Here is a 15,532-nt window from a genome sequence, read left to right as displayed (position 1 = left end):
CAAAAAATCATATCAAGTCAAACTAAACCATAACTATTTTTTCAATATTCTTCCAAGTAATATAGTGATTGGATGATACAATTAGTGCAAAATGTCTAATACACTAATGGAGGGTTTGAACTTTGTAAACCTTCCCCTTACCAATGAATATGATGCAGTTGAGCCATCCTTTTGTGTGCGTTGTGAGGTTCAGGTCACATTGTGCGGAGGGAAGAATAAACGACATGGATATTACATCCATTTCTTCACTCGTGCTCACGAAGCCACACACAGCCAATAGGAAATAATGAAATTTTCCATATCCTGCAAAAAAACACAATGGAAAGTCCTTAGAAATGACGCAGCGGCCAGCATTAGTAATTAGCATTTACGTAAAACCTTTTGAAGCGCACATTTGCTTGAAATGTCAGACAGGTGTAATAAACGTACAGTCAGGAGAATATTGTCATAGTTGTTGAATCACTAAAATGCACCTTAAAATTTCTATAATTCAACAACGGTGCAAGTTGTAGGAATTTCAGAAAGTTCCTATAACAACAAAAATTTACTTCTGATTGTCTCAAGAACAAAAGTTCGTTGTGAAAGCATGAGTGCCCGCAAACTTTTTGCGTGTGGAAGAGGATCAAAGTTAAGAAAACTTCAGTGAAATGGGAAAGAATATTGAATGAGAGAAATGAAGATGAGTAAGCGAGACAGGCGGAGATAGAGAGAGAGGAAGAGAGTATAAGGAAATCAAGGTACACTCACAAAGACAGAGAGAGAGAGAGAGAGAGAGAGTAATGAGGCAGAAAACCAGAGAGAAAAATCTAGAAAGAGGAAACCAAAAGCTAGAAAGATAATACCAAAAAAACACACACAACAGAAACATCTAGAAAAATTAACTTTGTGTCTAAAATTTTCCCAACTTTCAAATTTCTTGATAAATGTTATGGTATATCATAATGACTAGGTAATAATAGTAATAAAAACAGTTGTGTTACATATTCGCTTGTCTGCTATCGAGTAGAATAGAATTCTGAAGAATATAATAATAATAGTTTATTACTGCACTGTACCAGGAATTGTAATTAATATTTGTATTTCTTCTACTACTACATCAGTAGTCACGATCTTAGAGAGGAAATGAAAAGCAGGCCTAAATTGGGCAATGTATGTTGCTTGCTTGATTGATTTGAATGAAATATTTGGGTGTGTAAGAACTTGCTTGATGGTTCTAAGGTAAGTCTTAGTATCATGGGCTATTTGCTCTCGCCACATTATACGAGGCCAAGCCCCTTACCATAAATAAATAACATGTGACTCTGATGACTAAGATATCCTTACCCTGTGTTAAAAGCTGAGGCTGCAAAGTGCTTCCCAGTACATATAAGGGCAGTATCCCTACAGAGAATTATATTGACTGTAGGTCCAGACACCGGAGACTCGATGGTTTGCAACATTGCAGTTACCGGGATGTATTACGTGGAAGTAAGGTTGCATTCGGTGAAGTCCCTTATATTTAAAAATGTATGTTGCTTTTCTAATCATAAATCACTATCCTCTCGTCTATTATGAAAGAATTTAAAGCTTAAAATATACAAGGCAGTATTTATGTTTGTACGCGTAATTTCGTATGGGTGTGAAAAGTGGTTACTCTGAAAAAGGACCATTTTTTTTAAATTAAAATTTTTATTGGATCCTTGTTTGGAAACCTGATGGTAGAAGACCTATAGGAAGGCCAAGCGAAAATGGAATGATATTATTATGGACTTCGAGGAAACTGCTAATGATGGTGAAGTTTTGATTGATCTTGACAAGGATAGGGATAGGTAGAATACATACGTTGCTGCAACAATAAACCTTCGTGTTTAGGAATGACAGAGTTAGTTAATATCAGAAGTTGCCGTAGCCTCCTCAGTAAGGCGTTCGAGACTCTGAATGGTCCCAGGTAGGAAATTTCCCGACAGTGTCCCTGCATGAAGAGGTTCTTATCCACCTTCTAATAAATGAGTACTCGGGAGGAGCATGCTTCTCATCCACATGCTCTATGCTCCTTCATGCAACGGTGCAGTGCACTAGTATGGTGCTTCTCCTTGATTATTGTTATTACCGTTACTTAATTTACTTAATCAAGTTTTTATCAGTGACATGAAGGTACATTCTACGGCCCTATACAAAGTATACTAAGGTCCGTGAGAGCCTGTTTATAATTATTTTCTAAGTCGCAGAGAGTTTTATGTTCTTTCTGATGGTAGACAAGTTTTAGCACCAGAGAATTTTTATTGGCCTGAATCGGATTCTAGAGAGCTTAAGATAAGAAGGAAGGTTAGAAAGGAAACCTGAAGAGAGAGATAGGAAGAAGAGAAAAGGAGAAAAGGGAAGAAGTTGGTAATAAAAAGAGAGACAAGAGAAAGAGAAAAGGAGGAATTAACAGAGAGAGAAGAAGAAGGGGGAGAAAATGTAGTAAAGAAGGGGAGAGAGTGAGATGTGTGATAGGTCGGCCCCCCAGTCTCTGGTTTAAATCCGGCCCTCTGGATTACTACCCTTGTATTATCCTTTCAATCTCTCTTTCCACCTTACCCTGGGTGACAAGCGAGCAGATTCGCCGGAATTACGAAAGGGGGGGTTCACATAACAATTTATATTTTTTAGTCCCTGGTTCGTTACACATGTACAGAAACATTTGGTTTAAAAATGGACAGTACTGTTGTTCTTAGAGTTAATTCAGCAAATCACAACATGTCTAGTAGGATTATATCGTATATACATATTTACATAGCGTTTCCATGTGTGTCTTGCATAGACCAAATTAACAAAATTCTAAATCAACATAATTGCTCACCTATGGTTTACTTCATCGGCACTTCCTTTACCGCAGAGTTAGCAAAACTATCTCAGCGGGCCTACCCTTACGCCTTCACTCTTTCGTTTGGGCATCAATTATTCAATACGGAAATATCCAAATATGCAAAGCTTTTCTAAAGGGGACTTGGGACAGCAACAGGGGTTGGCTTACACCAAATGCTACATTATTATATTAAGTCTAACCACCAAAAGTGGACTAAACTTGAAGAGACGTTCCTCGTCGTCGGTCAATGGGGAAACACTGTTTTTTGCTAAAGCCCACTGGCCTTTTTATAGTCGGGGTAAACGTCCGTGAACGTGGGCCCCGTAGCGTTGGAAAATTCCACTGTAACGGTCTTTTGAAAGACAACTAGCTCCCCCAAACCGGGAAGTTAAAAAACAGGGGAATCTAATATGCAGTAAAGCACAATCCAATAAGCACATACACTTACATCCAGTAATAACATAAAAGTACATTCATGGAAACATATTACTTAATTCTACACCTTGTAGCCGACCAGCAATTAATTAACACAATAACACAAAACCAGTAATGGTCAATCCGACTATTACATAGTTCCCCCCTTCAAGAGGAACAAGAAAAAACAATATACTCAAAGAAAGATTACCATATTTACAAAATCTTTCAACACAATTACACAACACGCACTAAAAAAATTCAACTGTTCTCAGAGTATCTGAAAAATGAAATAGTCACTAGTTCATTCACTTATCACATTGTTCACAATGTCCACAGATCCACTAAGCTTCCTATTCTTTGCAAAGTCCGCCACTGAAATATCCTCTCTAGGATGAAGTCTTCCTGGCAGCATCTTCCCTGAAGTAGGTGTCATCTAATCCCTGGTTCGACTCTCCACAGAGCCCTTGGTTTGACTCCCAATTGAGTCCTTAGTTTGACTCCCAATTGAGTCCTTGGTTTGACTCCTAACTGAGTCCTTGGTTTGATTCCCAACTGAGTCCTTGGTTTGACTCCTGACAGTCCTTAGTTTGACTCCCAACTGAGTCCTTTGTTTGACTCCCAACTGAGTTCTTGGTTTGACTCCTGACTGAGTCCCTGGTTCGATACTCGAACTAAAATCCGCCACTGTGTCTTTCTTGTTTACAACCTGAAGACACGCAAATAAGGAATACTGTGTTCTGTAAATGAGGAAAATGGGGGTAAGTTATATACAATTGAAAATAAATAAAATAACAAATAAAAAGAAGATCGGCGGTCGGCGCCTATTGTGACAGCCAGGTTTGCTGGCTAGGCAGCCTGGCGGTCTCTTCCGAACCCTCATTAGGAGTTGTCGCGTGGCACCCCTTGGCAGTCCACAGTTCCTCCACCTCGCAGGCTAAAGCTGGGGATTTATGGCGTGACAACTGGCCTGGTTCACATTCCACAATCTGACAATCCTTCCCATTCTTTGCCCTGAAAGTATTTTCTTTAATCCTTCCAGTCAATAAACATGGACCTGAATATTTCGTTTCAAGTTCACCATAAACGCCACGCAATCTGCCAGATATAATGTGCTCTTTCAGCCACACCTTGTTTCCAATGCGAAATTTACATGGCCTACGTTTGATCTCGTTCTCTTCATCCTGGAACACATGACGTAAGGTTGGTTCGTCTTCTCAAATTTCAGTCTCACTTCTTCTTCCTTCATTTTGCTGGAAACTTTACAGGGAACGCAACTTCTGACGCAGTGAGCGATATCTCGTGTCATTCCAAGCCACGAATATTTCTCCTTGACTTTCGACAAAGTTTTCTGCTTCCCATTGTGTCCTGCAAATTCTGAATCGTGATGTGACGTCAATATTTGAGATCTCAAATTCAACAGGACCCATATCTTGGCTGTTCCATTAGAATATTGCTTGCAGTCTATCCTTCTGCACAAAACTCCCTCCTCATCCAAAAATGACTGATTGCCCAACCTAGCAACTTTCTCTCATTCCCAGAGAAATACTTTCCTTTCAGTTGCTTCATTATATGAGAAAACAAAGTGTCTCTCATTTGCTCTGAAACAAGCGTTGAATTTTTTTGTAGCCTCTCAGTATCCAGTACTTCATACTTTTCATTGTCCTCTAAAGCAAAAAGCAACAATGATAATGAATGGTTCTTCTCGTCCGTAGAAATTGAATTTTTTCGAGGAAATTTGTTTTCCCTTACTATTCCCTTCCTTCGTTTCTTCTTTACCTCATTCGAGATTTTAAAGAGCATAATGCACTAGCGCTTGCAGTCTCCTGAACGTCGAGTCCTTTGGAATCCACTAATTGGCCCGTATCCTCGTTCATAGATTTCCCGCTATTCTCTTGTGCATGCGTGTTGCATCCTTCCAGGCGCGAGTGATCTGACGAGTTATTCCTTTCCTGTACCTCGTTATTTCTCTCCATAACAGGAACAGTGAATTCTCGTTTACATGCACGCTTCGAGAACGTGTAAATAACGTCGGCATCTTTGAACGACCATCCGTTCTCCTCAATGTGCAAAAAAATCCCACTCTGCTCAAAAAATCCCTTCCAACGATTATGTCTCGGAAACAATTCTCAAGAATGATAAATTTATGCCTGAATTTCATATCATTAATACGAACAGTAGCATACATCTCGCCCTGTGACGTCACGCTGCCCACAGCTAATGAAATGTTCTATTTTCTCGTCTTCATGAATTTATTTCCATCCATCTCTAATAACTTGGCTGTTTCCAATCTAAGCGTAGAGGCTGAGGCTCCCGTATTTGCAAATATTACAAAGGGTCTGTTGTTGATCTTACATTGAATGAGAGGTTCGAAGTCTGGCTGAAAACCGCTTTCTTCATTCAAAAAACGGCTCTTGTTTCTGCGTTTTCCCGGCGGTCGACAGAAGGTTTATTTGGGGGCGCTGCGGAGCTCCTTTTCCAGGCGGTTCGCTCATTTTATTGCTCTGTTTACATTCTTGTGACTTGTGGCCCTGAGAATTGTATCCCCAACAAATTACTTTTGCAGAATTTTTATTGCCCCTTGCTTGTAAAACGGTTTCGTCAAAAGGATATCTCGTTTTCCCAAAGGTTGTATCAGCCAATGCCCCTTCCTTGTAAACCTGGATTCAGGGAAGTTAACGGTAGCTGGTCATTCTCGGCTCCCCCCTTCGCTTGTCCTAACGGACAAGTAAAAAAAAAAAAAGTAAAGTGCTCCCCTGTGCTTAGCACCACGCCATGAAAACGTATAGGGGGTGTGGGGGTAACGCCCCACACTTTCTTGATCCGGTCATGAGTGGGGGTGATGTGATCAGAATCACGCCCCTGACCGCCTTTACCCCCCCAAGGGTTTCCCCCAGGTACCCATGTTATTCGACGCTGGGTGGACGCCGGGGCTGCTTCCATCGTTAGAAAAGTTCTCGGATTTGAACCGGCCGGGGTTCGAACCCGGCACCTTTAGCATGGTAGTCAGACGCGTTACCGACTGAGCCACCGCGGCCACAACGTTTTTTCACCTCTTCTTTGTGAACTGACCGCTTCAGCGTTGCCAACTTCAGAAAACGATAATTCGGTCTCCCCGGCAAGCGGTTAAAAATAAAAGCCGTCCAGAATATAATCTTCTTTGTACAGTTGCAGCTTCAGATTCCAATTCTTTCAATGTGTGAAATTGTATTCCATACAAATGCCTTCGGAAACTAGGGTGAGCATGAGATATGTTCGATGATTAAACCTTCGTCTGTTTCTTTTTGTCTCATTGAAAACAGCTTCCTCATACGACGAATATACAAAACAAAATGCACCTCCCTTATCTGTAACCTATTTTGGATCAGTCTCTCTATCTCATTCTTATAATCTACAGAATAATATTCTTCTAAAAAAGCAGTTTCAAAGCCTTTGAAATCTTCGAACGGGCGTGAAAATCTAAACCAATCTCCTGCAGCTTGCCTGAACGAAAAAGGAAGAATCTTGTCAAACAATGACTTCTCCGAAATTTCCATGACATCCTTATAATTTTGCAACTCCTGCAAATAATCATGCGGCGAAATCTTGTCATCGCTCCCTGTGTAAACTGGGATCGGTAAATTTGACTTATCGAGAATTTTCTGAACTTTCTTCTCCTCTTTAGCACTCTGCTGTTCAGTGCGATATAATGCAACATTATTAAAACTCCCTAGTATTTTCCACTTGAGATTAAACGCTTATATCTTGATATCCCAATAGGTGTCCAAGCAAATCTCTATCAATTTGTACTGCCATTATTTCTACTTTACTTTTTCGACTTCGTAATAACATTCACTTCTGTACGATCTTCGTTGTAAAAATTAAAAATCTATCCGTCCGTCAGTCCGTCTATCTTTCCAACCTAGAGACCTGATGACATTTTAAACAACAAGATATATCCTGGACATGGAGCCCTCATATGTGAAAGGTAGGGCCCCGAATCTCTGGTTTAAATCCGGCCCTCTTGATTACTACCCTTGTATTATCCTTTCAATCTCTCTTTCCACCTTACCCTGGGTGACAAGCGAGCAGATTCGCCGGAATTACGAAAGGGGGGGTTCACATAACAATTTATATTTTTTAGTCCCTGGTTCGTTACACATGTACAGAAACATTTGGTTTAAAAATGGACAGTACTGTTGTTCTTAGAGTTAATTCAGCAAATCACAACATGTCTAGTAGGATTATATCGTATATACATATTTACATAGCGTTTCCATGTGTGTCTTGCATAGACCAAATTAACAAAACTCTAAATCAACATAATTGCTCACCTATGGCTTACTTCATCGGCACTTCCTTTACCGCAGAGTTAACATAACTATCTCTGCGGGCCTACCCTCAGCTTAAATGATATTCCGTTCATTTCAAATGCGTTTCCTTACGCCTTCACTCTTTCTTTTGGGCATCAATTATTTAATAAATACGGAAATATCCAAATATGCAAAGCTTTTCTAAAGGGGACTTGAGACAGCAACAGGGGTTGTCTTACACCAAATGCTACATTATTATATTAAGTCTAACCACCAAAAGTGGACTAAACTTGAGGAGACTTTCCTCGTCGTCGATCAATGAGGAAAAATTGTTTCTTTGCTAAAGCCCACTGGCCTTTTTTATAGTCGGGGTAAACGTCCGTGAACGTGGACCCCGTAGCGTTGGAAAATTCCACTGTAATGGTCTTTTGAAAGACAGCTATCTCCCCCAAACCAGGAAGCTAAAAAAAGGGGGAATTTAATATGCAGTAAAGCACAATCCAATAAGCACATACACTTACATCCAATAATAACATAAAAGTACACTCATGGAAACATATTTCTTAACCCTACACCTTGTAGCTGGCCAGCAATTAATTATCACAATAACACAAAACCAGTAATGGCCAATCCGACCATTACAGATGCAGACGAGAAAAAAAAGAGAGAAGAGACAAAAATTGAAAAAATATCAGAATGAAACTCGTGTGAGTGAAAAGAGCGATAGAGCCCAATATAAGAAAAAAGGAAGATAATTAACAGCGACAGAATATTAGAGAGAAGGCGACAATGTAGGGTAAAGATACAATAAATGTATCATGGAAGGGGGAGGATTCAAAAATAATTGTAGAAGGGGTAAATGAGGCAATAAGTAAGATTCGAGCAGAAAAATCAAGGTAATATGCTTTCATGCAGTGGTAAAAAATGTTATTTGATTTTTAATATTTTTAAGTGTGATGTGTTGATTGCGGGATCAGTCAGTAATGATGCTTATAATACTTGTAATATATGTATATTCAAGGAAATATACATGAATGAAAGTGAGTCCATCATTTTGAATAAGCCTGTATAATATGATGCTTGTAGTACATTCGGAGGCGCCAACATAAAATATTTGGGGGGGGGGAAGGTTGGCATAAACAATATTTTATGTATAAATATGTATAAAATGTATCTCTCTACGTAAATTTTGGGGGCAAAAAATGCCTTGCCCCCCAAATTCGTACAATTTGGTCAAAACTCTCAAGATTATGTTATTAATGAAGTGCTCATAACCAACGCTGAATCAGAGCTTGAGCAGACTTACTTTACGACTTTATATTCGAATATCTTTATTTTATTATTATTTTTTTTATGTTGTCCTAGTTGCTACGATCATGTTAACACTAAGTCGGTGGCTGAGCGTGCTGATTGCTAGACTGAAAGTCTCATCACCTTTTTTGTGAATGTCCTTTCATCAGTTTCATGTCATCAGTGGCGCAGGAAAGGCACAGGAGTTCATTGCAACCCCTAATTTTTTCAGAGAGGTGCAGTAAATCCTTTGATCCAGATTGTACACTTTGTAGTGCCATGTATGCGTGTGTGGGGGGGGGGGGAGTTGGGGGGTTGGTGGGGCCATAACCGCACCCTTTGGCCCTGATTCCTAAAAAGAAAGGATGTCAAATGCAGTAAAACAGCGTGGCGATTAGAGGGAGGGGGCGTGCCCCCACTTACTGTTTGTCACTTTTGACCCCGAATTATGCTAAACATGTACCAAGGGAAAATAAACTGTCCTTGACCCTCCTAGTTTTGGCACTTTGCCCTTCCCCCAGTTTTGGAATCCAATCGTCGCTACTGGTTTAAAATGAGTGAAAAACTATGTAATGATGCCTAGAACTTCACCTGTTACGATTTGTACAGGTTTAAAAACACTGTTAATGAATTTAAAATTGAAAATCATAATTTTGTGTACTTGTGCTGTTTTATTGATAATGCAAGGTTGCGCAATTTTTACTATAGATACTGAAAGCTGTGTGACCTGTTGAAAAATGGAATAATCTGGTTGAACATTATATCCCCCCAAATCAAAATCGTTTCTGCGCCACTGCATGCCACCGCCATTTATCCCCATCGTTGCAATTAGCTAAAAGTAGAACCAAAGCGAGACCACATAAGAAAAACACTATGGTGTAGAACACAAATTACTAATTTTCTATTAAAATTGAAAAAAATAATAGGATTTTGTCGTGATAAGAAGTTTAGATGTCAATGTAATACAAACATAAGTTGTCATGTTTATTTTTACCTGCCTGGTCAACCGCCGTCTCGAAATCTACATATCCTACATCCTTTTCCTTGGGATCGCCATCTTCCACTGAAAAATATGGAAAGCTTTGTCAATAATACATATACAAATGTACATGTTAACACTTAACTTTAATCAATAAGATGTTTCTTTAATAAAAATGTACATGTCAACACACTTTCAATTAATAGGATGTTTCTTTAATAAAAATGTACATGTTTCACAACAAACTTTCTTTAATACAAATGCACATGTTAACACAATTTCAATTAATACAGTGTTTCTTTAGACATTTGAAGAGGATCGATCGGTTACCCTCCCATTCCACTAGAACTATGTTGTAGCAACATAACAGTGTTTTGCTTTAAAATATTCATACTCTCACATTTAAACACAAAATCGATATCTCTCCACAACTTTGTTGTAAAAACAGCCCCCACCCCCCTGACAATGCCGCCAGCTCCCTTTAGGTAAAACTATTTTGTACTCTATATGTTTGAGGTGAAGAGTGAAAATGGAGACAGAATATATTATTTTGTTCACAACTTCGTTCGTTCATCTTGTTTATGAGAAGAATTCTAAGCAGCGGCAAGTGTTTAGAAGATATTCTAGACTTTAGAAAGTTCTTTCATAGGGAGCGTTCTTTATCTGTACCTTCCCTGCCCCTGTTGCAGACTTTCGTTTGACAGAAATCTGTGACTTTGATGTCATCATCCACATTCCTTCCGCATCCGCGTCAAATGTCAACAGATCCCAAGTTTTATTTCTTTGGCCGGTGGTGGAATGTACGGTAGGTACTATGATTGAAGTGAATATTGTACATTTTAACATGTATGATATAAATATTTATATCATCAAAAATAGTATGGAGTGTGTATTAAGGGATGGTGTCAGTAGCAATCATTAGCACGTCAAGAGATATTTTAGAAGATATAGAAAACAAACTGTAGTATTTGTATGATATTTCTAAATTTTATATTTTAAATTAACTTAATTACTCCGACACACATAATTTACCTTCATTTAATACTATAAAACTTTTGAAAAATGGACTTGGTTTACAAAGACCCCCTGATAACCCATGAACCCCCCTGGAAGTCAGTTCTTGCTACGGACCTGTGTAAAAATAATGAAAAATTATGTATTTTGCATACTTTCCAGGATTTTTAGACTGCGAAAGTGTTTGAGAACTCCGTGATACACTCGTACTTCAGAAAATTATTGGCATGTATCGGTGATTCAATTTCAACCGACACACATGTACGTATATACTATATATACGTAGAACAAACGAGTGAAGAAAGTCGTATAATACTGAACTATACAACTGTACAATCATGTGCAAGTATCATTAAACATATTATATCAAGCCACGTGGAACGCAAGGGAGAGGAAACGAAATATATACTCGTATATATATATATATATATATATATATATATATATATATATATATATATATATATATATATATTAAAAAAAACTGGTGGTAAGAGACCCGTAAGACGACCGAGATAAAGATGGAAGAACAACGTTGAGATAGGCCTTAAGGAAATTGACAAGGATGACCAGGATTGGATTGTTCTTGCCGATCATTTGGAGCAGATGGAAAACTTCCGTCGCGACGTCAATAAATCTTTGGGTTTAGGAGTGAGTTAGCTTACCTGTCGCTGCGGTGAGCTTAGTTTTATTCACACCATCTTCATTGTCCGTGGTGCATTCTTCGTTGTCAGTAGTTGGTTTGACTGCAAAGAAAATTAGAACAGTTGAATGAATCAGGGGAAGTGTGACACATCTCTATGATGACGTTTGGAAAGTAACGTGTCCTAAATTCTGATCAAAACCCGTGGTGATAAATAATAATAGATAAGTGGGACATTTGAGATAATCAATGGGTTTGCATCACTGTACAGATACATTTCTTTCATTTTTAGGACCTCTAAGTTGCTGAAAGAAGCAATTGTTTAAAAAATATACAGTTGAATATAGTTGATTTATGCTTCGATAGTTTCTAAACAATGGAGAGCCACAAAATTATATATAGCTCAGAAATTCATTCCAAATAGGTAGTCTGTCAGTTGTTGTCAGCGATCACTTAAGTACTTCCATCCACTGACAAGAGTGCTGGAGACTGCACCGTATGTTCTTTCTGCACCTTCTTGTTTTGCCAATCCTAGAGAACTGTTTCCCAGGAGTGAATTTACCTACTTGGCGCCCTAGACTGAAGAAAACTTTTCTACCTCTTATTTCGAAATGAATATATTGTACCACCAACTAACAGCATTAATAAAAATAATGATGACAATAATAATACATGTATATTACGCTCACCAGTCAATAGAAATAATGATAACAATAATAATACATGCATATTACACTCACCAAGATCCGTGACAAAAATATTGAGCCTTCGGTTTGGTGCTTGTAAAATTGTACTCCTTTGGAGAAAAAAAAGTCAAATATACCTCATTGGTATACAAGTGTCTGCTTTTAGAAAGAAAACAAGACAAAGTGATTTTAACTCTGTCTGTTTTCTATTCAGACAAAAATGTTCGTAAAAGTGTAGTTTTTCGGGTGTTTTTTACATAACTCGAATTCGTGTAAAACGAACGTAAAAATATGATTTTTCTGTGATTGAACCTTGTTTATGTGAAAATATCTCAGCCAAATATAATGGTACTATCATCTGTGGAACAGTCACAATTAATGATTAATTATGATGTTGCAATCTCGGTAATTTTATTTTGCCACTTCTGTGTTTACATTCCTGCCATGAATTATTGCCTGAACTCCCCCACATAGCCATAATGATTCTTACGTCCAATCTGTCCAGGCAGTCGGTCTCTCACTAGTTCGCGTGTTTGTTCGTACGCAATGTATTGAGTGATGGCGGTTCTGTGAAGTGATTTTTTTGTTGCATGAAAATGGCAAGACGGTAATATCATAGTGGTGCTAAATAAATTATAGTCAGTGCCAAGAGATATTTCGACCAGGGGAAACGAATAAGCACATCTCACGACATAAACCAAGGTGCACGGCGGAGTGTTTGGGGGTTATGTCAGCACAGTGAAAAAAGTATGTAAAGAAAAAGGGAACAGCAAAAAAATGCATGGACCCAATATTTTATTGGGCGAGTTTTTCCAAGGTGTGGTGAGAAGAAAGATACACGACTTTTACTTTAATTATCCAGTTCAACAGAATGCATTATGAACAGCATTTTATAGTTTTAACTTTCACTCATATTTATTCAAAATTTATTAATGTTTTTATTCCTTTTGTCTCTCTTAATGAACGCGCAACTCCTTGCTTATTACAAGAGTTGCAACTGTAAAACAGAGCAAAATATAAAAGCAATATTTCAGATGCGTTAAATGCTGAAACCACACCACTACTTGATACGATGATTAAGTGAATTTTGCGAGATAAGCACAATTTACATGCGTTTTTGCTCCAAATATACATTAAAATGTTAGTTGGCGTGAAGGTTTCAAATGCGCAATTTTTAAATATAATTTCTATGCGTTGCTATGGCTAGTATGCACCTCGCTCTGTTTCCCTTTCTTATGAAATCGTTTTACACAGCAGCTGCGTTATCATTGTATACAGAGAAGCCTAGACCTCTCATCGACTTCATTCAAATAGTCCTCATCGAACATCGTTTTACTCAATATATCTGTTTAAATGTGCGACATAAAATAATAGGGTCAAGTGCCCATATTTCGGATACTTAATTTCAAATTAGATTTTCAGTACCTAAATGTAAACAAAATAAGCCACAAATGTGTTGATAAACATTGAACATATATTTATTAATGTTTCTGAAAGTTATATTAACATATATAAGAAATACTTGGTATATTTTATGAAAGAAAGAATCGTATGCATATTTTTAGTCTGACAAAAAGGTTGCCTAATGTCGGATAGGGTATTTCCTAATTTCGGATAGGGTTACTAATGAGTATTTGGAAAGGGTGCACAATTCCGGATAGTCGAAATTAGGTACCCGTGTAGCATCCGAAATTAGGAAACCCAGTCGCATATTCAATATAGCGATTCTGTGCGTTCCCCCTCTGAAATAATGTGACTGAAACTACGTAATAATGTTTGCTGAATCTCTCAAGATTATATAAAATTTAGACAGAAGTGAGTAAATACTAATCTTCTAGTTGTGGGCCTTAAGTTTGGATGGTGAAATATTACATCAAAACTCCTGAAAAGTGAGAAATATCAGCCACACACTAAAGAAACATTGCTCAAGGTCACGCACAAGGGTGAAACTGGGGGACGAAGTAGCGTGTTAGTTGGCACTATCTGCACTTCAGTGCTGCTGTTCTAAGGTTGAAATTTCTTGGTATCCGAAATTAGGAACCTATCCGAAATATGGGCACTTGACCATACTGGATAAATGACGTTCTCTTTACGTCCACTTTATGCACAGGTAGGCTAATCGGAACTGGACTTACAGTTTAAAGTGGGATCCGAACCACTATGTACAGTCACGGACACTTCTGGGTTGTAACGACCCTATTGAAGAAGCACTGAAGCAAGCCATCCATGTCTGACCACCAAGCGCCTTGTGACTAGACAACCCAATCAGCATTGCAATTCTGCGGCTTGTATACCAGTCACGGGTATACATCTCTGTAAATTGAATAGTGATGCCAAAGAGAAATACGAGATGAAGATTGTCGATCGTAATGTCTCGTGTTCTCGACATGGGATAATACTCGGTCCACGTTACGTTCCATTATTTAATGTTGTTTGGGAACGAACCTGACGGACTGGGTTTATATTTTCACTCCTTGCATTACAGTAAATTCCATATTTTACAATTATATTGATGCTTTGAACGAAAATAATACCCAGAAAACATCGAACACACGTTCACACCATTCTTCTCACACACATGCACGTGAAAACAAACACACAAAGCTAAGTTTTAACTTCCAAGTGAATGTCCAAATAACAGTAAATGGAGAAGCACGATGTGCGAAACATGGGATTTTTCACAGAAAGAATGCGTCTATTTGTGACATACGTGGTTTCTATTAATAGACAATGAAACAATTATGAGAGAAATTAACAAGCATTTTCGTCTTCAGGTGTTGAGGAAGGAAACAGACTGACTGGAAAAAGGAAAACATGGTGCTATTGATAGAGTGTTGGTTAGCGTACAGAGCTTTCATCAGTGAGGTCTAGGTTCGATCCCCACCATGGGCAATTTTTTTTATTCTTTTCTACTAGTGAAGAAGTATGTAATATTGTTTTCTAGGCATTTTGACGAAAGGATACACATCAAATTTGTTCGTTTAATCTGTATTTTCATTCTTCTAATAAGTTCTCTAATCGCAAGGGGATAGAGAGATTCTCTATCTATGCGATGGATATCTTCTCAATGGTTCCGTAGCTACGATTCTCCAGTCCCTTCCACCCACTTGTCTTATTTATTTACTTCATTTCATATCTAACGAAAACACACAGATATATTTTTGAACAAGAAACACACCTCGCGTCGAAGGTTCCAGACTCGAGTTCTGGCTCCTTTTTATGCGAGGGTGATTATTATTGTGTCTGTTTATCATCTTTGTCAAAAAAATATTCCTCATTATTGCCGTGATTCGAACCTCGGGACCCTTGGCGTCGCAAGCGCGAAGTGCAAGACCACTCTGCCAGCAGGGTCCTGGGCAAGTAGTCGACTGAAACGCAAGTTAATTT

The 15,532-nt window shown here is 38.3% G+C and overlaps 1 protein-coding gene across 1 annotated transcript in view; it reads right to left on the bottom strand.

The window, feature by feature from the left end:
- The window catches only part of LOC145985533 (synaptic vesicle glycoprotein 2B), a 58,844-nt gene that overhangs the window by 39,591 nt on the left and 3,721 nt on the right, over positions 1-15,532 (bottom strand). Inside the window, exons 2-4 of the mRNA XM_083119603.1 lie at positions 11,482-11,562; positions 9,818-9,886; positions 142-303 (exon numbers count right to left, since the gene is read on the bottom strand). Of these exons, the coding sequence (XP_082975729.1) occupies positions 142-303; positions 9,818-9,886; positions 11,482-11,562 (312 nt within the window). The remainder of the gene's footprint in view (positions 1-141; positions 304-9,817; positions 9,887-11,481; positions 11,563-15,532) is intronic.

This window comes from Lepisma saccharinum, chromosome 3 (assembly GCF_977018435.1).
Source record: "Lepisma saccharinum chromosome 3, izLepSacc3.1, whole genome shotgun sequence".
Lineage (NCBI taxonomy): Eukaryota > Metazoa > Arthropoda > Insecta > Zygentoma > Lepismatidae > Lepisma > Lepisma saccharinum.
Note: the sequence above shows the minus strand (reverse complement) of the source record. Positions and strands in the feature narration are given on the sequence as shown.